At 41.5% G+C, this 26,097-nt stretch overlaps 1 protein-coding gene across 1 annotated transcript; it reads left to right on the top strand.

Moving 5' to 3' along the window:
- Window positions 1-5: 5 nt before the first annotated feature.
- On the top strand, window positions 6-25,821 carry CCDC47 (coiled-coil domain containing 47). The gene is made up of 13 exons (XM_002827699.5): window positions 6-233; window positions 7,383-7,665; window positions 8,740-8,847; window positions 9,403-9,577; window positions 12,262-12,383; window positions 12,634-12,699; window positions 15,657-15,758; window positions 15,878-15,988; window positions 17,691-17,776; window positions 19,377-19,435; window positions 19,752-19,861; window positions 20,074-20,241; window positions 25,221-25,821. The coding sequence occupies exons 2-13, from the start codon at window positions 7,402-7,404 to the stop codon at window positions 25,299-25,301; spliced, it is 1,452 nt and encodes a 483-aa protein (XP_002827745.1). The 5' UTR covers window positions 6-233; window positions 7,383-7,401; the 3' UTR covers window positions 25,302-25,821.
- Window positions 25,822-26,097: the final 276 nt, after the last annotated feature.

Here is a 26,097-nt window from a genome sequence, read left to right as displayed (position 1 = left end):
CGCCCCGCAGGCTGCGCGCAGGCGCTGACGAGCCGCTCGCATTCTACGTAACGGACGGCGGAGGCTACGTGAAGAGAGGCGCGGCGTGACTGAGCTATGATTCTGGCTGCGTCCTAGAGGCATCTGGGGCAGTAAAACCGCTGCGATCGCGGAGGCGGCGGCCAGGCCGAGAGGCAGGCGGGGCAGGGGTATCGGACGCAGGGCGCTGGGCCGGGTTTCGGCTTCGGCCACAGGTAAGGAGCGGGCCAGGACGCGCTCGTCGGCGGGGCCGGGCCAGGCCGAGCGGTGACTCCGAGTTGCTTGGCCTGTAGCCCGGTCCGGTTGAGATAATTGTAATGGTTTGGGGCAACTTTCCCACGGAGCTGTGAGCAAATGATAGCCAGAAGGGCAGAATTAGAGGAAATGTACAGTGTGTGCCGCAGGATGACATTAGGATGTATTGATTCTCTTGGGTGGGGAGAAACTAGGCAAGGGGGTTTAATAGAAGCAAAAGGCTCTGTGGCCAGTCTCTTTTGGAGGTTTCTAAAATGAAACGTGTTTGTATCCAACACATATAAAGATACAGAGGAAAGTCTGCATGATTTCCAGAATACTCGTTTTGGCCGTTGTCAGAAAGGCCTAATCTAAAATGACAACAAAGAATGATGGCCTCACTCAGTCCTCTTTCCTCAAATCTGGACCCAGTCGCTGAGGAACTATTGGATGAGCTTGCAGAAAATAATCAAACCGGACTTGTTAGTGCTTATGTGAATTTTCCTTGGTCCTGTGTTGCTTGCTTCAGGAGTCATAGAGGCTGGGTGGCCTGGCAAGGACTTGTGCATTTGAGAACTGAGTTGACAGGTGCAGCGGAGACTTCTAAGAGGGGAAGCCAAGGTAAAAATGGCTTGGATGATTGTAACCTAAATAACCTTGAAGGATCTCCATTATAGTGCTGAGTTATCTCAGAAGTGTTTCTATGGTGTGAATATTCTAATTGGAAATTCAATTTGAAATGATCAGATCTTTGGCAGGCTGTTAATCGAGTTGACAGTTCCGGTGTTAACTTTTAGTTGCTTCTATTTGAAAAAAAAGTTTTAAGAGTAGGATTTGAAAAGGAGGCTGGGCGCGGTGGCCCACGCCTGTAATCCCAGCAGTTTGGGAGGCCGAGGCGGGCGGATCACGAGGTCAGGAGATCGAGACCATCCTGTCTAACACAGTGAAACCCCGTCTCTACTAAAAATACAAAAAATTAGCCCGGCGTGGTGGCAAGCGCCTGTAGTCCCAGCTACTTGGGAGGCTGAGGCAGAAGAATGGCGTGAACCGGGGAGGCGGAGCTTGCAGTGAGCCGAGATCGTGCCACTGCACTCCAGCCTGGGCGACAGAGCGAGACTCCGTCTCAAAAAAAAAAAAAAAAAAAAACTTGTGCATATATCCCGTAATACCCACTGCAGCCCTAAGAGGCAAGTAGCAAATGGTATCCCTTTTTTGTATGTGGAGAACAGGGAATTTTAAGTAATTAGGCTAAGGTCATATTGCTGGTAAATGGTAGAGCTGACATTTTATTTTATTATTATTATTATTTTTTTTTTTTGAGACAGAGTCTTACCCTGTTGCCCAGGCTGGAGTGCAGTGGCACAATCTTGGCTCACTATAACCTCCATCTCTCGGGTTCAAGCGGTTCTCCTGCCTCAGGGTCCCGAGTAGCTGGGATTACAGGTGCCTGCCACCATGCCTGGCTAATTTTTGTATTTTTAGCAGAGGTGGGGTTTCACTATTTTGGCCAAGCTGGTCTCGAACTCCTGACCTCAAATGATCCACCCACCTCGGCCTCCCAAAGTGCTGGGATTACAGACGTGGATCACCACGCCTGGCCTAGAGCTGACATTTTAAACCAAGTCTAATTTCACCAAAGTATGTGTTCTTTTTCTATATTTCTTCCACTTTTGACCAAATATCACAACATGAGAACTAGAGGGAAAGCCTAGAAAAACTAGAAGAGAAACTTTAACAGGTAGTAATTTAGAGGACTGAAGAACCTTAGGACTAGTGGAAGTGGAAAATATACATTCCAGAGTTTAAAAACACTCATTAGTAACTAAAGATGGTTAAAGGAAGCTAGGGATGTTTAGAGACATATCCCAAACCTCTTTGAGGCTGGCATTGACAAGGTGGCATGCTTTCCCATAGAATGTCCCTTGATACTAACCTGAAGGATCGACTTGTATAGAAAGGATGTTTAGTCCTCCCTTGATATCTATGGGGGATTGGTTCCAGGACCCCTTGAGAATACCAAAATCCATGGATACTCAAGTCCCTTATATAAAATGGTGTAGTATTTACATATAACCTATGCACCTCCTACCATATACTTATATATATATATATACACACTCTATATGATTATCTCTAGATTACTTATAATACCTAATTTAATTGTATTTTTTTAATCGTTCTTCCAGATGTGGAACCCGTGGATAGGCCCTACTGTACTGTTGGCCTATCCTTTATGGCATTTCTCAAAATCATTTGTACCTTTCAAATTGTATGAACTTTAATTCTAAGAACATTTAATTTCTTTCTTTCTTTCTTTCTTTCTTTTTTTTTTTTTTTTTGGAGACAGAGTGTTGCTCTGTCACCCAGGCTGGAGTGCAGTGGCATGATCTTGGCTCACTGCAATCTCCGCCTCCCAAGTTTAAGCAATTTTCCTGCCTCAGCCTCCCAAGTAGCTGGGATTACAGGTGTGTGCCACCATGCCTGGCTAATTTTTTGGTATTTTTAGTCGAGACGGGATTTCACCTTGTTGGCCAGGCTGGTCTCGAACCCCTGACCTCCGGTGATCTGCTCATATTGGCCTCCCAAACTGCTGGGATTACAGGTGTGAGCCACTGCGCCCAGCCTTTAAGAGCATTTAATTTCTTGAGCATCCATGGATTGCAAGGCATTGGACAATAACCTTTGATATTAAACTGATTTCTTTAAGAAGTTTCAGTGCTATAAATGAGATTTAGAATATTCTGCGTTCCAGAGCACGTTGAAAGAGTAGTACATATTTCCCTTTGCCATACTCTCACCTCCATTAATACTCAACTCCTTGCATTATGGCTTCCATCCTTACCACTTCCCTGCAGTTGCCAGTAATGATTTCATCATGACCTGGCCCCTGAGGGCCTTTCCAGCCTCCTTTCTCCCACTTGAGTCTACAAACCCAATGCCCTATCATACCAGGCTCCTAAAATATGCTATTTCAGGCCTCCATGCCAAACCTGTTCCTCAGTCTGCAATGCCTCTTCTCGAGTGACAAAAGTACACTACAGAAAAAAAAAAAAAATTAGGCCGGGCACGGTGGCTCATGCCTGTAAATGCCTGTAATCCCAGCACTTTGGGAGGCCGAGGCAGGCGGATCACCTGAGGTCAGGAGTTCGAGATCAACCTGGCCAACATGGTGAAACCTCATCTATACTTAAACTACAAAAAAATTAGCCAGGCATGATGGTGGGCACCTATAATCCCATCTACTCAGGAGGCTGAGACAGAAGAATCGCTTGAACCCAGGAGGCAGAGGTTGCAGTGACCCGAGATCACGCCACTACACTCCAACCTGGGCTACAGAGTGAGACTCTGCCTCAAAAAAAAAAAAATGAAGAAAAATAAGGACAAAATACCCAGAATTCTACCATACAAGCTAACTAATATTTGTATGTAAATGTATGTTTTTCTAAACCAAGCTTGTCCAACCCATGGCCTGCAGGCCGCATGTGACCCAGGACAGCTTTGAATGTGGCCTAACACAAATTCGTAAACTTTCTTAAAACATTATGAGATATTTTTTAGCTTATTGGCTATCATTAGTGTTGGTGTGTTTTATGTGTGGCCCAAGACAATTATTCTTCTTCCAGTGTGGCTCAGGGAAACCAAAAAATTGGACATCCCTGTTAAACTTTTTTGTTTTCTTTTTCTTTTCTTTTGTTTTTTCTTTTTTTTTTTTTTTGAGATGGAGTTTCACTCTTGTTGCCCAGGCTGGACTGCAATGGCACTGTCTCGGCTCACTGCAACCTCCACCTCCAGATTCAAGCAATCCTCCTGCCTCAGCCTCCCAAGTAGCTGGGATTACAGGTGCTTGTCACCACGCCCGGCTAATTTTTGTATTTTTAGCAGAGATGAGGTTTCACCATGTTGGTCATTCTGGCCTCAAACTCGTGACCTCAGGTGATCTGCCCACCTTGGCCTCCCAAAGTGCTGGGATTACAGGTGTGAGCCATCGCACACAGCCAAACCTTTTTCTTTATGTGCATTTGCTTCTAAAATGATCTGGGTTTCGACTTCATTTGTAACATTTTTTTTTTTTTCTTTTAGACAGCCTCGCTCTGTTGCCCAGGCTGTAGTGCAGTGGCGTGGTCATGGCTCACTGAAGCCTCAACCTCCTGGGCTCAGGTGATTCTCCCACCTCAGCCACCAGAATAGCTGGACTACAGGTGCACACCACCAGACTTGGCTAATTTTTTTTTTTTTTTTTTTTTTTTTTTTTTGAGACAGAGTCTCCCTGTGTCACCCAGGCTAGAGTGCAGTGGTGCAATCTCAGCTCACAGCAACCTCTGCCTCCCAGGTTCAAGTGATTCTCATACTTCAGCCTCCCAAGTAGCTGGGATTATAAGTCACACCACACGCTGGCTAATTTTTTAAATATTTTTAGTAGAGACAGGGTTTTACCATGTTGGCCAGGCTGGTCTCAAACTCCTGACCTCTAGTGATCTGCCTACCTTGTCCTCCCAAACTGCTGGGATTACAGGAATGAGCGTGAAACTTGGCTAAAAGCTTTTTTGTAGAGAGGAAGTCTCACTATGTTGCCCAGGCTGTGTAACAATTTTTTTTTTAATTACTTGGAGGCTTTTCTTTTATTTGTGTTTTGTTTTGAGGCACGTTTCACTGTCACCCAGGCTGGAATGCATTAGCATGATCACAGTTCACTGCAGCCTCGGCCTTGTGAGCTCAAGCGATTTTCTCACCTCAGTCTCCCGAGTAGCTGGGACTACAGGCACATGCCACCAAACCCAGCTAATTTTTCTATTTTGTTTGGAGAGGTGGGTTTTCGCCATGTTGCCAAGGCTGGTCTCCAACTCTTGGGCTGAAGCAGTCCACTCACCCCAGTCTCCCACAGTGCTGGGATTACAGGGGAGAGCCACTACCCTGTGTAACAATTTTTAATGGACAACAGTAGCTTTGGTTTTTGATACATCCATAGTTTAACCAAAGAGTTTAACCAAATTTCACCATCATAAATAATATTGTAGCACATGTCCTTGAAGCTGAATTCCTGTGCAAATTTATGTTCAATTCAGGAATTGTGCTTTATCTTGGCATAGTACCTACAGTGGCGGTATGCTTAGTGAAGGTACATTTAATTGCAGTAGGATCATTGTGAAAAGCAGTGAATGCCAAAGGAGTTTTTATATTACTTTGCAATAATTGGTTAGCCTTTGATGATTATTGAATCTTTATATGTAACAAAAGTTATGTTTTAGAAAGATGCTGGTGGTTTTTAGGGAGGAAAAGTAGGGAGTGGGGAGAGCATTAAGACGATACCATTTAGAATAATATGGTGGCTCTTCATCAGGTGGGGGTGACTTGGATTGTAGTGGCTGTAGGAATCAAAGAAGGAAACACCAGGATTTATGGCTGATAGATTTCAAAGGAAAAAGAAGGCAAAACATTAGATATCTTGTTCTTTTCAACAAGCAAGACTGGAAAAATGTGATTGATATTAATATACAAATAGAGAAATTCAGATACCTGATGATTTTGAGATGACTATAGGCAGGGATTGGGTCAGCCTGAGGGGAGGCCTGTGAAGTAAGAATGGTCTTTATATTGTTTTAAAGTTTTTTTTAAAAAAGAACAATATGCAGCAGAGACCAGTATGTACCCCATAAAGCCTAAAATATTTACTATCTTATTAGATACACGAAAAGTTTGTAGGGCATCAAAACATATGTCTTCAAGGTTACAGTGAGTTATGACATAGGGCTGGTGTTTAGATGAGGGACAGGACCGGAAATACAGCCTAAATGGGTTTGATGGTTGAAATATACTTTTCAAATTTCAGTTCAAATGGTCTCCCCACTTTTTTTTTGTAAAGCCTTACCTATTTGGTAAAATGGCTGCATTGTCATCCGTGTTTTCATATAATTTGACACATATTTTGTCACAGATATGATATCATTATATTTGTTAATGCAGAAGCTTTTTTCACATATTAGAAAACTGAATGTTCTTCAAAAAGCTATAAAATGATGATGTATTGAATTCCATCATACACACTAGGAACAATTGGTTAGCAAAAAATTACTGCTTCTAAGCAAGTACTACGAAAGCACAGCCACCTACCTACATTTGAGAAGCAGCCTGAGAAGTGGTTCATAGCATGGATTCTGGAGGCAAAACTCTGGGATTAAATCACAGCTCTTTGTCACTTGGTAGTTGTACTACTTAGCATCTTTCTGCCCCATTTTCCTTATTAGTGAAATGGGGATGTTAATATTGTAGCTTTCCTTAGAGGGTTGTTATGAGGATTAAATTAGTTGCTTTTTGTAAAGTCTTTGGAACAGTGTCTAGCACATAGTGATTTAAGTGTTTGCTTTTATGATAATTATGTTTATGCATGAACACAAATCAATCTAAGGGTGAATGGCTTTTTTATTCATGGATTATTCTTGTTACCACTAACAGATAAATAGCTACATCTTATTCCTTCATTTTTACCTCCTTCTCATTTTCTATAGAAAGCTTTTTAATAGGCCCTCAAAAAATGCTTATTGAATACTCTATGTAAATGGACAGAGTTTTAGAAAACTCAACCTAAAGAAATTAAATGACTTGGGTTGGGCGCAGTGGCTCACACCTGTAATCCCAACACTTTGGGAGGCCGAGGCAGGTGGATCACCCTGAGGTCAGGAGTTCACAACCAGCCTGGCCAACATGGCGAAACCCCATCTCTACTAAAAATACAAAAATTAGCCGGGCGTGGTGGCACGTGCCTGTAATCCCAGCTACTCGGGAGGCTGAGGCAGGACAATTGCTTGAACCCAGGAGGCAGAGGTTGCAGTGAGCCAAGATCACACCATTGTGCTCCAGCCTGGGCGACAAGAACAAAACTCCGTCTCAAAAAAAAAGAAATTAAATAAATGACTTGATGACTTGTTGAAGATTTTACAGATATCTAGTGCCAGGATCCAGACTAGAACCCAAGCCTCTTGACCTTACTTCATTGTTCTTTATATAATTGATCTGAATCTAATAGTACCGAATAAGAGAAAAGCAGGAGAGGTTTATAGATTTTTACTGTTTATAAAATCTGATCAGTATGTATAGAATGGCAATCCATTTTGGGGTTCTCTTTTTTTTTTAAGCTTTTTTTCTCAAGGTGCAATGAAAGCCTTCCACACTTTCTGTGTTGTCCTTCTGGTGTTTGGGAGTGTCTCTGAAGCCAAGTTTGATGATTTTGAGGATGAGGAGGACATAGTAGAGTATGATGATAATGACTTCGCTGAATTTGAGGATGTCATGGAAGACTCTGTTACTGAATCTCCTCAACGGGTCATAATCACTGAAGATGATGAAGATGAGACCACTGTGGAGTTGGAAGGGCAGGATGAAAACCAAGAAGGAGATTTTGAAGATGCAGATACCCAGGTGAGGCTCTTTTTATTAATTTCTTGGAAAAATTTGTAACTAGCACCTTTCCCAAACATTAAAATTAATCCTCAGGCTCGGGAGACCTTTACTGTCTGGAGTCTTCATTTTCATTCACTAGGTAGAGCTCTTCTAAATGTTTTGTGGTAAGTTTCCACCTTTTACATTAACAGAATGAATTGTGTTCTTCTATTGAAACCCTAACTGGAGGAGGGGTTAGAGAATAGATACTGTTTGTGGGTGAGAATTTATTTAGAACTTTGCAATTGGCTGGGCGCCGTGGCTCATGCCTATAATCCCAGCACTTTGGGAGGCCAAGGCAGGCAGATCACCTGAGGTCAGGAGTTTGAGACCAGCCTGGCCAACATGGTGAAACCCTGTCTCTACTAAAGATACAAAAATTAGCTGGGCGTGGTGGTGCGCTCCTGTAATGCCAGCTACTTGGGAGGCTGAGCCAGGAGAATCGCTTGAACCTGGAAGGCTTGAACCTGGAGGTTGCAGTGAGCTGAGATTGAGCCACTGCACTTCAGCCTGGGTGATAGAGCAAGACCTTGTCTCCAAAAAAAAAGAAAGAAAGAAAGAAAGAACTTTGCCATGAAAAGCATGGGGACTCATCATTTTGGTGTTTTGGATGCCCCCCAGCTTTATTGAGGTGTAACTGACAAAAATTGTATATATTTAAGGTGCACAACATAGTGTTTTGGTATACGTATACATACAATGTGAAGTGCTTACCACAATCAAGCTAATTAACATAGTTGCCTCTGTGTGTGTGTGTGTGTGTGTGTGTGTGTGTGTGTGGTGAGAATACTTAACAATCTATTCTCTTAGCAGATTTCAAGTCTATAATACATTATTATTAACTGTAGTCACCATGCTGCACATTAGGTCTCCAGAACTTTTTCATTTTAAGTTGAAATTTGTACCCAATCATTCTGTTAAAAACATGTAACATCTGTTTTCTGTGCTTGCTGCTTACACGTTCTGTTTTCCCCAACAAATGTTGCCAACAAAATGAGACACAGCTGCTGGTGACATTTGTAGAGGAAAACAGATGATGCCTCATTTTTGTAGGAGGGAGATACTGAGAGTGAACCATATGATGATGAAGAATTTGAAGGTTATGAAGACAAACCAGATACTTCTTCTAGCAAAAATAAAGACCCAATAACGATTGTTGATGTAGGTATCCAGGATTCTGAATTCCCAACTAAACAACAAAATATCTTGTCATCAATCCCAGAAATAAAATTAATGATGTATAGCTGGTTTTAATGCAATAGTGGGAGCTGAGAAAGAGCTTGACATCAATTTTTCTGATAAAAATCAACATCTCTCCGTCTCAAAAAAAAAAAAAAAAAATCAACACCTACAGAAGCAACCCCTATTCATCATTCTAGCGCTTCTAGTTTTACTACTTATCAAGGAATAAGTAAAATTTATTCCTTGGTGATGTACAGTACATTGAATTTATTTGGGGGATTAAGGACCAAGTGTAATACAAAGGGCTTTCCAGCTTTTCATCCCATTTGATTGTCCTTGTATTTCCTTAAAGAATCTTTTATAAAGCTAGCCCAAAAAAGTAAAAGGGACCTGTTTTTCAAAGTATAACCTTATTCAATGACAGATATCTGAAGTATCCCTTCTGTTTATGGATTTTCTCATTCTTCCTCCCATGAAGTAGATTTCATTCTTCAGTCTCAGCCAACATTTAATGGAATGATTTTGCTTTTTTAGGTTCCTGCACACCTCCAGAACAGCTGGGAGAGTTATTATCTAGAAATTTTGATGGTGACTGGTCTGCTTGCTTATATCATGAATTACATCATTGGGAAGAATAAAAACAGTCGCCTTGCACAGGCCTGGTTTAACACTCATAGGGAGCTTTTGGAGAGCAACTTTACTTTAGTGGGTAAGTGAGGTCAATGTCAGCCCAGCTTCTTGCTTAAAAACAATCTCATAAGGATGATGTATTCCCCTCAGTATAAGCATCTAACTGCTTTCATGGAATACCAAAGAGGGTGCATTGTTTTTTCTCTCAAGGATTCCCTCTGCTCTTCTTTTTTTTTATTTTTAATTTAATTTAATTTTATTTTATTATTATTACTATTTTTGAGATGGAGTCTCACTCTGTCACCAGGCTGGAGTGCAGTGGCACGATCTCGGCTCACTGCAACCTCCATCTCCTGGGTTCAAGCGATTCTCCTGCCTCAGCCTCCCAAGTAGCTGGGACTACAGGCGTGCGCCACCATGCCCTGCTCATTTTTGCATTTTTAGTAGAGTCAAGGTTTCACCATGTTGGCCAGGATGTTCTCAATCTCTTGACCTCATGGTCTACCCACGTCGGCCTCCCAGAGTGCAGGGATTACAGGCGTGAGCCACCGCACCCTGCCTTTTTATTTTTTTTTTTTTGAGGCAAGGTCTCACTCTGTTACCCAGGCTTGTGTGCAGTGGTGTGATTACAGTTCACTGCAGCCTTGACCTCCCAGGTTCGAGAGATCCTTCCATCTTAGCCTTCTGAGTAGACAGGACTACAGGCACATGCTACCACACCCAGCTAATTTTTGTATTTTTTTTGTAGAGACGAGTTTCATCATATTGCGCAGGCTGGTCTCGAACTGCTGGGCTCAAGCAATCTGCCTGCCTTGGCCTCCCAAATTGCTGGGATTACAGACGTGAGCTACTGCATCCAGCCTCGAGGATCCTGTTTTTTGGCCGGGTGCGGTGGCTCACATGTATAATTCCAGTGCTTTGGGAGGCCAAGGTGGGAGGATTATTTGGGGCCAGGAGTTTAAGACCAGTCTGGGCAACATAGTGAGACCTTGTCTCTACAAATAAAATAAAATATAAATTGGCCAGTCACAGTGGTGTGCTTCTGTGGTCCCAACTACTTGGGAGGATGAGGTGGGAGAATTGAGCTCAGGAGTTTGAGGCTGCAGTGATACAGGATCATGCTCCTGCACTCCAGCCTGCGTGACAGAATGAGACCCTGTTTCTAAAAAGAAGAATATATTGTATTTAATAATTTTCTCATCTTTCATGAGTCAGCAGTAAAATTGCTAAACAGCTTCTGATTAGTAGAATGTAATCAATGTTTTCAAAACAAGTTGATAAAATTCTGATGGAAACCAAGAAAGTTTGACATTTTAGGTAGCTTGATAAATGCTCTCAAGTCATCTTTTAGAAATTGAAAGTCCCTCAAAATTCCCTTAGAATCTGGACACGTGAGTTTTGGATCCACTGCTGAAATATACACTGAAGGACTTGAAGGAAGCTCTGTAGTTGTGCAATGTAGGGAATGAGGTGGACTAACCTTACATTCATCTATTTGGCATTTAGCACCTTATTTCTCTTTAATAGTAAGCATGTATCCACCTGCTCTGCAACACAGTAGTGTTTATATATTATGCTAGATACTTTGCATACAGTGTTTCTTATTTACTTTTTGTAACAACACTGTCAGTTGGCTATAGTTGCTGTTTTCCTAAGGAGGAAACTGAAGGGCAGAAATGTTAAAACTTATCTAAGCTATTAAATTACAACCAAGATATCAGAACTTATCTACCTGTTTGCAAAGTCCACCCTGTCTCCACTATACCGTAGTATTTCAGAGTATGTTTTGACCAGGAAATTCGAAAATAAAATAAAATAAAATAAGCAGCTTTGGCTCCTTCTACTTCCCCTTGCTTGTTTTCATTTGGTGTACCAGTGTATTTTCCCTTGTGAGGTTGAGCAATTTCTTTTGTGTACTTAATGAATTAAATGAAGAGAGAAAGTATTGGAATTTGAGCTTTTTTCTAGATTTAAAATACAACTCTTAATACCATTAGTAAGACCCAGTTACTTTGCATTGGAAAATAAAGTTAATTCATAGGAGACATAGTGAGGAATTGTTGAGTAGTTTGTATTAATGGTATTTTTTAGTCACTCCATAGGAGGTTTTTTTTTTTAACTTTTGACAGAGATATTTCAACTGATTTTTTTCCCATTTTGTATGTACTCTGAGAGACATACTCCAAGCTGATCATCATTAAACTGACAAGCATGTGCTTAGAATCCATATTTCTTCTTATATAGACAATAGTTTTAAAAGTAAAAGGAACAGTGCTAATCTATTTTAGTCCCTGTCCAAACAGAGTTCTATAAGACAGCAAAGTATTGCTACTCTGAAGCTATGATCATTTTGTGGTCATGGTAGAGGAATGTGAGGTATTCGGCCTTGTTTCCTTTTTTTTTTTTTTTTTTTGAGACGGAGTCTTGCTCTGTCATACAGGCTGGAGTACAATGGTGCGATTTTGGCTCACTGCAACCTCCGCCTGCCGGGTTCAAGCTATTCTCCTGCCTCAGCCTCCTGAGTAGCTGGGACTACAGGTATGCGCCACCATGCCCGGCTAATTTTTTATTATTTTTTTTCTTTTTTTTTTTTTTTTAGTAGAGATGGGGTTTCACCATGCTGGCCAGGCTGGTCTCGAACTCCTGACCTCGTGATCCACCCACCTCAGCCTCCCAAAGTGCTGAGATTACAGGCATGAGCCACCACCCCCGGCCCAACCTCGACATTTTCTGTTGAGTCACATTAAGTGGTTTTACCCCTAGGGGATGATGGAACTAACAAAGAAGCCACAAGCACAGGAAAGTTGAACCAGGAGAATGAGCACATCTATAACCTGTGGTGTTCTGGTCGAGTGTGCTGTGAGGGCATGCTTATCCAGCTGAGGGTAAGTAGGAAACTTCTTGTATGATATATATCTTCCCTTAATTTTGTCCAGCTGTGATTCCCAGCCCCCCAATTCAGCATCTTATCTCTTCATGTTTGACTTAAAATGAGGTCTAAAAGTGATATTTATACTAACTGGCAAATGTGTTGTAAAGTATATTTGATGAAGCATTTGATTCTCCTCCAAGGCCCTTTTTTTATATTAAGTAGGAGTTGCAGTTGGATTTACTTGCTTCTCTCATTTTTTTCAGTTCCTCAAGAGACAAGACTTACTGAATGTCCTGGCCCGGATGATGAGGCCAGTGAGTGATCAAGTGGTATGTATTCTTCCCGCTGGTTTTCTATGTACAGACTGAATTATTTGTTTTGTTTTCTTTTTTTTTTGATGGAGTCTCACTCTGTTGCTCAGGCTGGAGTGCAATGGCATGATGTTGGCTCACTGCAACCTCTGCCTCCCGTATTCAAGCAGTTCTCCTGCCTCAGCCTCCCAAGTAGCTGAGATTACAGACGCCTACCACCACGCCTGGCTAATTTTTGTATTTTTAGTAGAGTTGGGGTTTCACCATGTTGGCCAGGCTGGTCTCGAACTCCTGACCTCAAGTGATCCGCCCACTCTGGCCTCCCAAAGTGCTGAGATTATAGACATGAGCCATCACGCCTGCCCCAGACTGAATTATTTCCTAGAGCTTTTTCCATTTCTGCCTGGATTGTGTTTGGAGTTTCTGGCAATTTATGTCCCTTGACAAAAAATGGACCCTTTTTCTCCTTGGACAGAGCATCATCTTCCACTCTGTGCAATTGTCAGGGGGCCTTCATGGGCCTTTTGGTGGGAAAGAGGTGATACTCTGCCACCACATAGATCGATGGAGTTAGCCTTGACAATAGAGGGCAAAGCAATTGTGACAGGTAATGGCCCTTATAGGTAACTTGGCTCCTTGTATATGTTTTTATCTTTGGCAGATAGCTGGGTTTCTTCTCAAATATGTTTTGCTTCAAATAATACATTTCTGGCCGAATAAGCTCCAGTCATGATCTGAGGACCTTATGTTTGGTGTATCTTCTTTCCTTTATTAAATCAGTATGTTTATCTGCAAATTGTGTCCTTTGTCACAAATACCACATTCCTTCTTCATTGTTTCTTTTTTTTTTTTTTTTTTGAGACGGAGTCTTGCTCTGTTGCCAGGCTGGAGTGCAGTGGCGCAATCTCGGCTCACTGCAATCTCTGCCTCCTGGGTTCAAGTAATTCTCCTGCCTCAGCCTCCCGAGTAGCTGGGACTACAGGTGCCCGCCACCACTCTTGGCCAATTTTTTGTATTTTAGTAGAGATGGGGTTTCACCATGTTGGCCAGGATGGTCTCGATCTCCTGACCTCGTGATCTGCCCGCCTTGGCCTCCCAAAGTGCTGGGATTACAGGCATGAGCCACTGTGCCCAGCCTCAATTCAGTTCTGACACTATCTACCTGGAGTTAGCTTCAAATCCTACAGATTAAAGGGCTCAGCCCCACAAGACTGCCCCACTTCAAATGCAGTCGAATGTCCCAGGTTACCCATACTACCATCTCGACTTCTGACCAACTATTAATCAGGGGTTCCTATGACCTCCCCTCTCAACCAATAATTTGTTAGAATGGCTCATAGAACTTGAAAAGACACTTATATTTACCAGTTTATTATAAGGGATAAAACTCAGGAATAGCCAAATGAAAGAAAGACATAGGAAGAAACAGGGTTGGGAGTCGTTCGGAGCTTTCATGCCCTCCCTGAGTACACCACCCTCCCAGCAGGTTGATGTGTTCACCAGCTTGGAAGCTCTCTAAATCTTGTTCAAGAGTTTTTGTAGAACTCAATTTCATCCTCCCTCTCTTTCTCGGAGGTAAGGGCAAGGCTGAAGGTCTCTACCCTCTAAGCACTTGGTTTTTCTGGTTATCAGCACCATCCTGAGGCTAACTAGGGTCTATGTTAAGTCACCCCATTAGAATAAACTCAGGTGTGATTAAAAGGGGCTCAGTATAAGTAACAAAAGATACTCTTGTTATTCAGGAAATTCAAAGGGCTTTAGGAGCTCTGTGCCTGAAACCTGGGATAAAAACCAAATATATTTCAGTTTATTCCACATTATTCCATTTAGGTTTTGTTTATTTTTTATTTTTGGACTTGAGTGCTCCTGTGTGAAGTATTGAGTGTATTCGTGTTCTATTACTACATAGCAAATTACCCAAATGTAGCAGCTTAAAACAACACTCATTTATTATGTTACAGTTTCTGCAAGTCAGAAGTGCAGCATGTATTGAGTGGGTCCTCTAGGGTTTTAACAGGCTGAAATCAAGATGTCATTCAGGTTAGAGTTCTCTGAAGCTTAGGGTCCTCTTAACATCATTTGGGTTGTTGGCAGAATTCAGATTTGGCTTGTTGGCAGAATTCAGTTCCTTGTGGGTGTAGGTTCCTGTTTTCTTTTCCTTTTTTTTTTTTTTTTTTTAATTTTTTTGAGACAGGGTCTTGCTCTGTCACCTAGCATGGAGTGCACGATCATCACTTACTACAGCCTCCACCTTCTGGGGCTCAATTGATCCTCCTGCTTCAGCCTCTTGAGTAGCTGGGACTACAGGCATGCACCACAATGCCTGGCTAATTTTTCTTTCTTTTTTTTTTGTACAGATGGAGTCCCATTATGTTGCCTAGGCTGGACTTGAACTCCTGGGTTCAAGCAGTCTTCCTCCTTTTGCCTCCCAAAGTGCTAGGATTACAGGTGTGAGCCACCATGCCTGGCCTTTTTCTGTTTTAGAGATCGGGTCTGGTCTCAAACTCCTGGCATCAAACAGTCATGCCTCAGCCTCCCAGGTAGCTAGGCTTAAAGGCACGAGCTACTGTAGTCCCTATTTTCTTGCTAGCTGTCGACTGGGAACCACTCAGTTCCTAAAGGCCACCCTTAAGTCTTTACCATATGTCCCCTACCGCCAAACTTCCCATAAGCCCTTTCATATTTTGACTTTCTTCTTCAAGAAGGGCTGTAGTCCCTTTTAAGGACTTGCTTGATTAGGTTGGATACACCCAAGATAATGTCCCTTTTGATTAATTCACAGTCAGCTGATTAGGAACCTTCTGCCATAAAACAGCCTGATTATGGGGGTAATGTTCCATCATATTTGCAAATCCCAGTCACTTAAAGGGAGAGTATATGCACCAGCGGGGAGGGAATCTTAAGGGTCATTTAGAAATCTGCCTATCACAGAACCTAACAGGTGAATTTTGTTGTTTTTTACATTTTTTTTAAAGCAAATAAAAGTAACCATGAATGATGAAGACATGGATACCTACGTATTTGCTGTTGGCACACGAAAAGCCTTGGTGCGACTACAGAAAGAGATGCAGGATTTGGTATGTCAGGTTGCTCCAACTCAAATATACATAGAACTGTGTCTCCTTAGCACACACATAATTCAGCTTCATTGCATAATAAAAGGTCATATCTTACTTTCAATTACTTCTTCCTCTAGAGTGAGTTTTGTAGTGATAAACCTAAGTCTGGAGCAAAGTATGGACTGCCGGACTCTTTGGCTATCCTGTCAGAGATGGGAGAAGTCACAGACGGAATGATGGATACAAAGGTAAATGGGACAGAAGACATACATTTGCCAGGCCTTGGCATTTACAGGACACTCTCCCTAAAAGTCTCATTGTACAAGTTCATCATTTTATGGCAATGTACTAGTTTTATATTCCTTTCCCACACAAATATTAAAATACCTTCTTTAAGCAATAAATTAGCTTGTCAAAAGGACAATTTGATTAGTCAAGAAGTTCTCTAAATCAAGAGCAAATTGTTCCTGGGATTGCTAATGACTTTCAGGTTGTTTTGAAAAAGGAATATAGCTTCTAATCTTTTTCGTCATGTCATTTAGTCTTTTTTTTTTTGAGCTCCAGTTTGTGTGGGAGAAGAGGGATATGTAGAGAGCCCTCCTCCTTTGTTTTTAAAAAGATGGGGTCTTGAGATGTTGCCCAGGCTGGAGTGCAGTGGCTATTCATGTGTGTGATAGAACTCACTGCAGCATCAAACTTCTGGGCTCAAGTGTTCCTCCTGCCTCAGCAAGAGCCCACCATCGTGCCTGGCTGAGAGAGCCATTTCTTTCTATTGGTTGTGTAATGGTAACAGATCTTAATATCATAAGAATACAGGATAACTCAGAGATGGTTATAAATGTAAGTTCAAGGTGACATGTTTATAAAGGATCCCTGAAATTATTTTAGGTGTTATCTTTATGCTTTCATTCTTGTTTCGACCATTATTTTGAGAAATATTTTTAGCTGCTCAATAAGAATCTTAATCATTGGTATGACTAAAAAGGAGTACTACTTTTTTTTTTTTTTTTTTTCTTAGTAGAGATGGGGTTTCGCTGTGTTGGCCAGGCTGGTCTGGAATTCCTGGCCTCAAGTGATCCACCCACCTTGGCCTCCCAAAGCGCTTGGATTACAGGCATGAGCCACTGCACCCAGCCTGGAGTACTACTTTAATTCTAAAGAGATTCCCTATCTTATTGAAATTTAATTTTTAAAAAGCTTTAGTCTTGTCCGCACGCTGTGGTTCACACTTGTAATCTCAACACTTTGGGTGGCAGAGGCAGGAGAATCACTTGAGTCCAGGAATTCAGGACTAGCCTGGGCAACATAGCGAGACCCTGTCTCTACAATAAAAAAATTAGCCAGGTGTGGTGGTGTGTTCCTTTAGTCCCAGCTACTCAGGAGGCTGAGGCAGGAAGATCACTTGAGCCCAGGAGATTAAGGCTATGGTAAGCTATGATTGTGCCACTGCACTCCAGCCTGGGCAAGAGAGCAAGACCTTGTCACAAAAAATAAATAAAAAGCAATGAACACGCTTTGGTCTTAACGAATGACATTGTACAAAAGTAAGGATTGAAGGGTGAATTTCTTTTTTTTTTTTTGAGACAGAGTGTTGCTCTGTCGCCCAGACTGGAGTACAGTGGTGTGGTCTCTGCTCACGACAACCTCCACCTCCCAGGTTCAAACGCTTGTTGTGCCTCAGCCTCTTGGATAGCTGGGGTTACAGGCACCTACCACCATGCCCGGCTAATTTTTTTGTTTGTATTTTTAGTAGAGACGGGGTTTCACTGTGTTGGCCAGGCTGATCTCAAATTCTCAAACTCCTTGCCTCAAGTGAACCACCTGCCTCCCAAAGTGCAGGGATTACTGGTGTGAGCCGCTGCACCCAGTCTCAAAGAGTGAATATCTTTATGAAAAAAAGGGAAATTCATTAAACCTTGCTTTTAAAAAATATTATTTTCTTTTTTTCAGATGGTTCACTTTCTTACACACTATGCTGACAAGATTGAATCCGTTCATTTTTCAGACCAGTTCTCTGGTCCAAAAATTATGCAAGAGTACGTATAAGATAAAATTGTTGAAATTAATTTTCCTCACTAGCTTTCTGTGTTGAAACACCTGTAAGGTGCTTCTGCAATATCCCTTACCAAATGTGTGAAGGAAGTTGGTGACAGGCCTCCACATTTTCCTTTGCTTTGACTGCATGCATCATGAGAGGTCATTGTAAACTTATGGGAGAGAAATGAGCCTCCCCTATCCCAGTTTGTGTGTGTCCCTGCATGTTTGCGCTACTGACTCAGTGAGATGTTTGGGAATCTTACAGAATGGCCGGTACTAATAAAATGCAGTGGGTTTTTTTTTTTGTTTTTTTGTTTTGAGACGTTGTCTCGCTCTGTTGCCTAGGCTGGAGTGCGGTGGCGCAATCTTGGTTCACTGCAACCTCTGCCTCCCGGGTTCAAGCAATTCTCCTGTCTCAGCCTCCTGAGTAGCTGGGATTACAGGCATGCACCACCACGCTCAGCTAATTTTTGTATTTTTAGTAGAGATGGTGTTTCACCATGTTGGTCAGGCAGGTCTCGAACTCCTGACCTCGTGACCCACCTGCCTTGGCCTCCCAAAGTGCTGGAATTAGAAGCATGAGCCACCATGCCCCAGTCCATAGGTTCTTTTTTTTATGATAATAATTTGTGTGTGATGTTTGACTTATGTCAGATTGCAAATCTGTGTGTTTTGTAATTTATGGCCTTTTCTGGCTTCCCTCTTTGAATAGTTAGGTGATTGTATCCACAATGTCCATAGGGTTTCTAGCTTTATAGTAATACTGTTCAGGAGTACATATTCAGGACTTAGATTTGTTCTTTGAATTCGCAGCCTGTCTCAGGAGAGCTTGCTTACTTACCTTTATGCTCGGTTTGAAACTGGTTCTGACTAAATTTTTAGTTAAAGACTACCCTCTGATAGGCTGTGGAGTTGAGCACAATTCAAGCCAATCTGGATTTTAGTTGTGTACTAAGATTACTCAGTTCCTTATGCCTCTAGATAGTGCTACATCATCCTTGTCTTGCTCAACTCGATGGCACTGAGGACAGTGTTTCACATTGTAGCATTCATCATGCCTTTTAAATATGAGATGGAGGGCAATTGATAGTCAAAGGATTCATATAGGCAGAGATTACAAAGGAATCTTCAATGACAGAACTAAATTATATATGCTATAGTAGATTATCCCTAAATTTATTCTGAGCCTAACTCAAAAATAAGATAATAAGATGCCTTGTTATAGGAAGATAGGAGTTGGAAATAAAACATAAAAATCCATCAAAATAAGCAAAAATGTATCTAAAATATGGGCCTCATACTTAAATATAGGCTCATTTCTGGCTCCCCAGGTGAGATGGAATATACCCTTGCCTGGAGGGAACATCACTGGAGGTGTTCAAGTATAAGATAAAGATCACTTGAGAATGCATCCATCAGATAGACAAGTGGACCAGATGACCTGTAAAGCTCCTTCATTATATTTGTCTTGGGTATGCCAAGCCAAATACTGTGCTGATTATGTGCAGGTATCTGTTCATCTAAGTGTATTGGGTGACTTGTGTACATGGAAAACATCTTTCTTGTATTCCTTCTTAATTGCCTTTTCTTTTATGACAGAGAAGGTCAGCCTTTAAAGCTACCTGACACTAAGAGGACACTGTTGTTTACATTTAATGGTAAGTATTCTGGGTCCTTTCTGGGTTCTTAGTCTTCTCTGAGATGACCTTAAGGAGAGTATTGTTTCCTCCTAAATGATAGCTTTAAAACTACTTCAAAACTATAAGCCTATGCTTGCTTACTGATTTCCAGATTTCTTCAAGAAGAAATTACCTATTATATATTTTAATTTATGTTTTCTGCTGCATTTTAACTGCCTAACAAACTTAGAGAAATGAGTCTGTTAAGATAAAAAAAAAAGAGAGAGAGAGTTGGGTGACCTGGAAATATTAATGCTACCATTAACTCAGTAGGAAAAATGGCTTTGTTTTCCAGTGCCTGGCTCAGGTAACACTTACCCAAAGGATATGGAGGCACTGCTACCCCTGATGAACATGGTGATTTATTCTATTGATAAAGCCAAAAAGTTCCGACTCAACAGAGAAGTAAGACCCAATGCCTATGTTATATAAATTGGCACCTTTTTTTGTTTCTTCTCAAGGGGGACGGCAGCTATCAATGATTTCAGTGACTGAATTTTTGCTAGTTGATTTAGAAGTGCCAAATGGGAGTAGTTTTATGAAAGAGTGCTAAATGGGATTTTGCTACTGTTGACTAAAAGTGGATTTCTTATGAAATACTTTGTTTCTTGGGGAAGGGCAAACAAAAAGCAGATAAGAACCGTGCCCGAGTAGAAGAGAACTTCTTGAAACTGACACATGTACAAAGACAGGAAGCAGCACAGTCTCGGCGGGAGGAGAAAAAAAGAGCAGAGAAGGAGCGAATCATGAATGAGGAAGATCCTGAGAAACAGCGCAGGCTGGAGGTTAGACAAACTTGTCTTATCACTGGGGTAAAACTACGATTTGTAAGGATGACTGCTTGTGTTCTGTTGGTTGTTAGGGTAATCTTTGTAGGCTAAAAGTTTAGCATTTTCTCAACATTTGGGACATTATGTCAATTGATAACACTATAAAGAAGAATAAATAATCCTTCCTGTTCAAGCCGTGCCACACTGAGTCTGTGAACGTGAAAAATTATCAGTATTATCTTGTTCCCCCAGCACAATTTCATTTTGAAAATTCCATTATCAGTTTTCAAGCCAAACACTTTGGTAGAAAGAACTTAGAAATTTTAATAGAAGGCAGCACATGCGCCCTATTATCTAAATAAACTTGTTATGTAAAATTTAAAATCTGATTATAGAATTAGAGATTTCCAATATTTTTGTTTGTATTTTTGTTTTCTGTTTTTTACCTAACTAGAATCTCAAACTCAAAAGCTTTTTGGGTGTAGTATGTTATATTTGAAAGCTCGGTATGATCTGATGTGTTTCTGAAATAAGCCATAGTCCAGCTCTAAATTTTTTTTTTTTTTTTTTTTTTTTTAGATGGATTCTCGCTCTGTCACCCAGGCTGGAGTGCAAGGGTGCAGTATTGGCTCAGTGCAGTCTCCACCTCCCGGGTTCAAGCCATTCTCCTGCCTCAGCCTCCCAAGTAGCTGGGACTGTAGGTGTGCGCCACTCAGCTCTAAAATTTTAGACTTTGTAAATGCTGGTCAAAAAAGAGAACAAAAGCCAGGCGCAGTGGCTCACACTTGTAATCCCAGCACTTTGGGAGGCTAAGGCAAGCAGATTGCTTGAGTCCAGGAGTTCAAAACAAGCCTGGGCAACATCATGAGACCTTGTCTCTACTGGTAAAAAAAAAAAAAAAAAAAAAAAAAAAATTAGCTGTGCATAGTGGTGCATACCTGTAGTCCCAACTACTTGGGAGACTGAGGTGGAAGGATTACTTGAACCTGGGAGATTGAGGCTGCAGTGAGCTATGATCACGCCACTGCCCTCTAGCCTGGGCAGCCAAAAAAAAAGAGGGAGAGGACAGGCAGGGCATGGTGGCTCATGCCTGTAATCCCAGCACTTCAGGAGGCCGGGGCGGGAGGATCACAAGGTCAGGAGTTGGAGACCAGCCTGACCAACATGCTGAAACCCCATCTCTACTAAAAACAAAAAAAAATTAGCTGGGCATGGTGGCGCGTGCCTGTAATCCCAGCTACTCAGGAGGCTGAGGCAGGAGAATTGCTTGAACCCGAGAGGCAGAGGTTGCAGTGAGCAGGGATCGAGCCACTGCACTCCAGCCTGGGTGACAGAGGGAGACCCCGTCTCAAAAAAAAAAAAAGAGGGAGAGGACAAAGTTCTGGAAGATGTGAATTTTAATAAGAATAATCTTGAGATAATTGAAGAATATTCTCAGGAGCAAAGGGGTCACGTGTCCAAGAAAATGTGAGCTGCTGTGCAGGCCTGCATTTGACAGCAGTGTCATTAATGCTGTTGAGTGAACTGCCCAGGATACTGCAGGCCTGTCATCATCATCTTACCCCTTTTATCATTTTTTTTTGTTTTATTTGGCTTGGTTTAATGATAGATATTTTTCCCCCGAAAATGTAGCTCTGTGTTTATGCAGTCTTCTTTATAAATAAATATGGCTTTTTATGTACATGTGAAGAATCTACATAGGAATCATTAATAAGTAATGCCTTTCATTTTTCTATGAAAAAGGAAGTTCTACATTTCTTTCTAAGGTTTGAAACTATAATGAGTTAAAGGAAGAGGGGGCCTGAAACTTAACCTGAGTCAGATTGTAAGCTTCTTGTAGATGTAAATCATTTAATTTTTTTGAACTACCACTTTATAGTATCTGGTCTGGGTACCTTGTAAAAAGATCTGGTGAACTCAATAGAACAACCCACCCAACCCCCTCTACCAGTATGTGATATGAAAGCTCCTTTTTTTCTTTTAATTTGTTTTTATTTTTATTTTTGAGACAGGGTCTCGCTCTGTTGCCCAAGCTAGAATACAGTGGCAAAATCGTAGCTCACTGCAGCTTCGAACTCCTGGGCTCAAGCCATCCTCCCGTTTCGGCCTCCCAATATGCTGGGAATGCAGGTGTGAGCCACTGTTCCCAGCCAGAGAGCTCCTCTTCACTCACATCTTTTCAAAAACTAGTTATTAATTTTTTTTTTTTTTTGAGACAGAGTCTCGCTCTTTCACCAGGCTGGAGTGCAGTGGCGCGATCTCAGCTCGCTGCAGCCTCCGCCTCCCGGGTTCAAGCGATTCTTCTGCCTCAGTCTCCCTAGTAGCTAGGACTACAGGCACATGCCACCATGCTCAGCTAATTTTAGTATTTTTAGTAGAGATGGGGTTTCACCATGTGGGTCAGAATGGTTTCGATCTCTTGACCTCATGATCCGCCTGCCTCAGCCTCCCAAAGTGCTGGGATTACAGGCGTGAGCCACCGTGCCAGGTCTTTTTTTTTTTTTTCCTTCTTCTGGTAGTGGGGAAATGGTATCCCACTTTTTTTTTTTTTTTTTTTTTTTTTTGAGACATACTCTTGCTGTGTTGCCCAGGCAGAGTGCAATGGTGTGATCTCAGCTCACTGCAACCTCTGCCTCCTGGGTTCAAGCGATTCTCCTGCCGCAGCTGGGATTACAGGCACCTGCCACCATGCCCGGCTAATTTTTGTATTTTTTAGTAGAGATGGGGTTTCACCATGTTGGTCAGGCTGGTCTCGAACTCCTGACCTCAGGTGATCCACCCACCTCAGCCTCCCAAAGTGCTGGGATTACAGGCGTGAGCCACTACTCCCAGCTATTTTTTGAATTATTATTGAAGTTGAACATTTTTCATGTGTATGACTTAACATAAATATCTCTTAAATGTGCTAGCATAAGTATATTTATCTTTTTTTTTGAGACAAACTCACTCTGTTGCCCAGGCTGGAATGCAGTGGCACAATCTTGGCTCACTGCAATCTCCACCTCCTAGGTTCAAGTGATTCTCGTGCCTCAGCCTCCCAAGTAGCTGGGATTACAGGTGCCTGCCACCACACCCGGCTAATTTTTGTATTTTTAGTAGAGATGAGGTTTCACCACATTGGCCAGGCTGATCTCGAACTCCTGATCTCTCAAGTAATCCACCCACCTCAGCCTCCCAAAGTGTAGGCGAGGTTTCACCACATTAGCCAGGCTGGTCTCGAACTCCTGACCTCTCAAGTGGCCCACCAGCCTCAGCCACTGCGCCCAGCCAATATTTCTTATACATGATATTGTATTCTGTGTATCATTAGTTTTACACGTGTGTAATATGTAATATGGGAGATAGGGATAGGTAGTGCTGGGAAAAGAGTGAATGTGATGAAGGTAGGGGTTGGGACAGTGGGAAGAGGACATTGGGATTGAACCTGGGAGGCAGAGGTTGCAGTGAGTCGGGATTGCACCATTGCACTCCAGCCTGGGGAACAAGAGTGAAACTCCACCTCAAAAAAAAAATAGAAAAGAAACCTAAGACAGGCCGGGTGCGGTGGCTCGTGCCTATAATCCTAACACTTTGGGAGGCCGAGGCAGGTAGATCACTTGAGGTCAGAAGTTCAACACCTGCCTGGCCAATATGGTGAAACCCCATCTCTACTAAGAATACAAAAATTAGCTGGGCATGGTGGCACACACTTATAATCCCACCTACTCTGGAGGCTGAGGCAGGAGAGTTATCCCTGGCAACAGAGCAAGAATTCTGTCTCAAAAAAAACAAACAAACAAAAAAAAGAAACACCTGGCCGGGCACATTGGCTCACGCCTGTAATCCCAGCACGTTGGGAGGCCATAGTGGGTGAATTGCCTGAGGTCAGGAGTTTGAGACCAGCCTGGCCAACATGGTGAAACCCCATCTCTGCTAAAAATACAAAAATTAACTGGGTGTGGTGGCACGTGCCTGTAATCCCAGCTACTCGGGAGGCTAAGGCAGGAGAATGGCTTGAACCTGGAAGGCAGAGGCTGCAATGACCCAAGATTGTGCCACTGCACTCCAGCCTGGGTGACAGAGCAAGACCCTATCTCAAAAACAATAAAGAAAAAACCTAAGACAGTCAGTAGTTCCCAAACCAGGAATTTACAAATCACCCTTTGAAACCTAATTTGTTGCACTATGAAGAACTATATATGCTTTGCGCTTCTTTTCTTCCCTATTTTCTCCATCCTATACCAGTTGAGGAGTATATTTCTGAGCACATTTTTACCCCAGTACCCTAAAAATAAGAAATTTGAGATTGTAGCTGAAATAAACTTTAATCAGGTGTGACCACTACTGGCCAACAGTGAAGTCAAACTTTGACTTGACTTCTAAGGCTTCTCTCAGTCCACGTAATAATAACCTGAACCTTCTTACTCTTCTGTGTAACTTCCTAATTCCTAAATAAAAATATGATAAATTTGATAATTTTTATCACATTTGATAAATATGATAATGTCTCAAATAGAGCATTATGAATTTAAGTATTATATGCAGGTATGGTGTCTGTGCTAATAAGAAGAAATTTGCAGTGAAAAACCTGATGGAACAAGATTCTTAAAATTTATTGAACTGAAGTAGAATGTATCTTCTGGCAGTTATACATTTATGATATAATCCCATCATGAATGGTATGGTGAACATCAGGCTAAGTGTTTCCTGGGTACAGAAAAAAATCAAACCAGAATAACAAAGGCTGGTTAATTATAGTAGTTTCTTTCAAAACTGAGATTTTAGTTTACCTTTGCTTCATTTGAAGTTGATTTAATTTTCATTCACTAATGTAGATATTGGCAATTATTTTTATAACTATCTTCTAGAATGTTATGGTGCAAGCCTAAGTTTTTGAATAGTACTATAGGCAGTATTCTAATTTGGATTTTTTTTAACATATGTTTCGAGCTTAATTTGAATTCTCTCATCCCCACTCCCTTTCTCTTTCTATTTATTACCCCTTCTTTCTCTAGGAGGCTGCATTGAGGCGTGAGCAAAAGAAGTTGGAAAAGAAGCAAATGAAAATGAAACAAATCAAAGTGAAAGCCATGTAAAGCCATCCCAGAGATTTGAGTTCTGATGCCACCTGTAAGCTCTGAATTCACAGGAAACATGAAAAACGCCAGTCCATTTCTCAACCTTAAATTTCAGACAGTCTTGGGCAACTGAGAAATCCTTATTTCATCATCTACTCCGATTGGGGTTTGGAGTTTTACAGAGATTGAAGATACCTGGAAAGGGCTCTGTTTCAAGAATTTTTTTTTCCAGATAATCAAATTATTTTGGTTATTTTATAAAAGGAATGATCTATGAAATCTGTGTAGGTTTTAAATATTTTAAAAATTATAATACAAATCATCAGTGCTTTTAGTACTTCATGAAATACCATGAAGAAATACCATGAAATTTATAGGTAGATAACCAGATTGTTGCTTTTTGTTTAAACCAAGCAGTTGAAATGGCTATAAAGACTGACTCTAAACCAAGATTCTGCAAATAATGATTGGAATTGCACAATAAACATTGCTTGATGTTTTCTTGTATGTCTACATTAAACTTGAGAAAAAGTAAAAATTAGAACACTGTATGTGGTAATGAAATTTCAGGGACCCAGAACATAATATAGTATATGTTTTTAGGTGGGAGATGCTGATAACAGAATTAACAGGAAGTCTGTAGGCATTAGGATACTGACATCTACATGGAAAATTCTAGGGACAGGAGCATCGTTTTTTCCTTACCTGATACCACAAACCAGTGACAGCGTGAATGCTGTATTTTAAGTGGTTGTATGTTTATTTTCTTGAGTAACAAATGCATGAAAAATTAATGCTTCACCTAGGTAAGATC

Source organism: Pongo abelii, chromosome 19, assembly GCF_028885655.2.
Source record: "Pongo abelii isolate AG06213 chromosome 19, NHGRI_mPonAbe1-v2.0_pri, whole genome shotgun sequence".
Taxonomy (NCBI): domain Eukaryota; kingdom Metazoa; phylum Chordata; class Mammalia; order Primates; family Hominidae; genus Pongo; species Pongo abelii.
The sequence above is the reverse complement of the archived record's forward strand: the minus strand, read 5'-3'. Positions and strand labels throughout refer to the sequence as shown.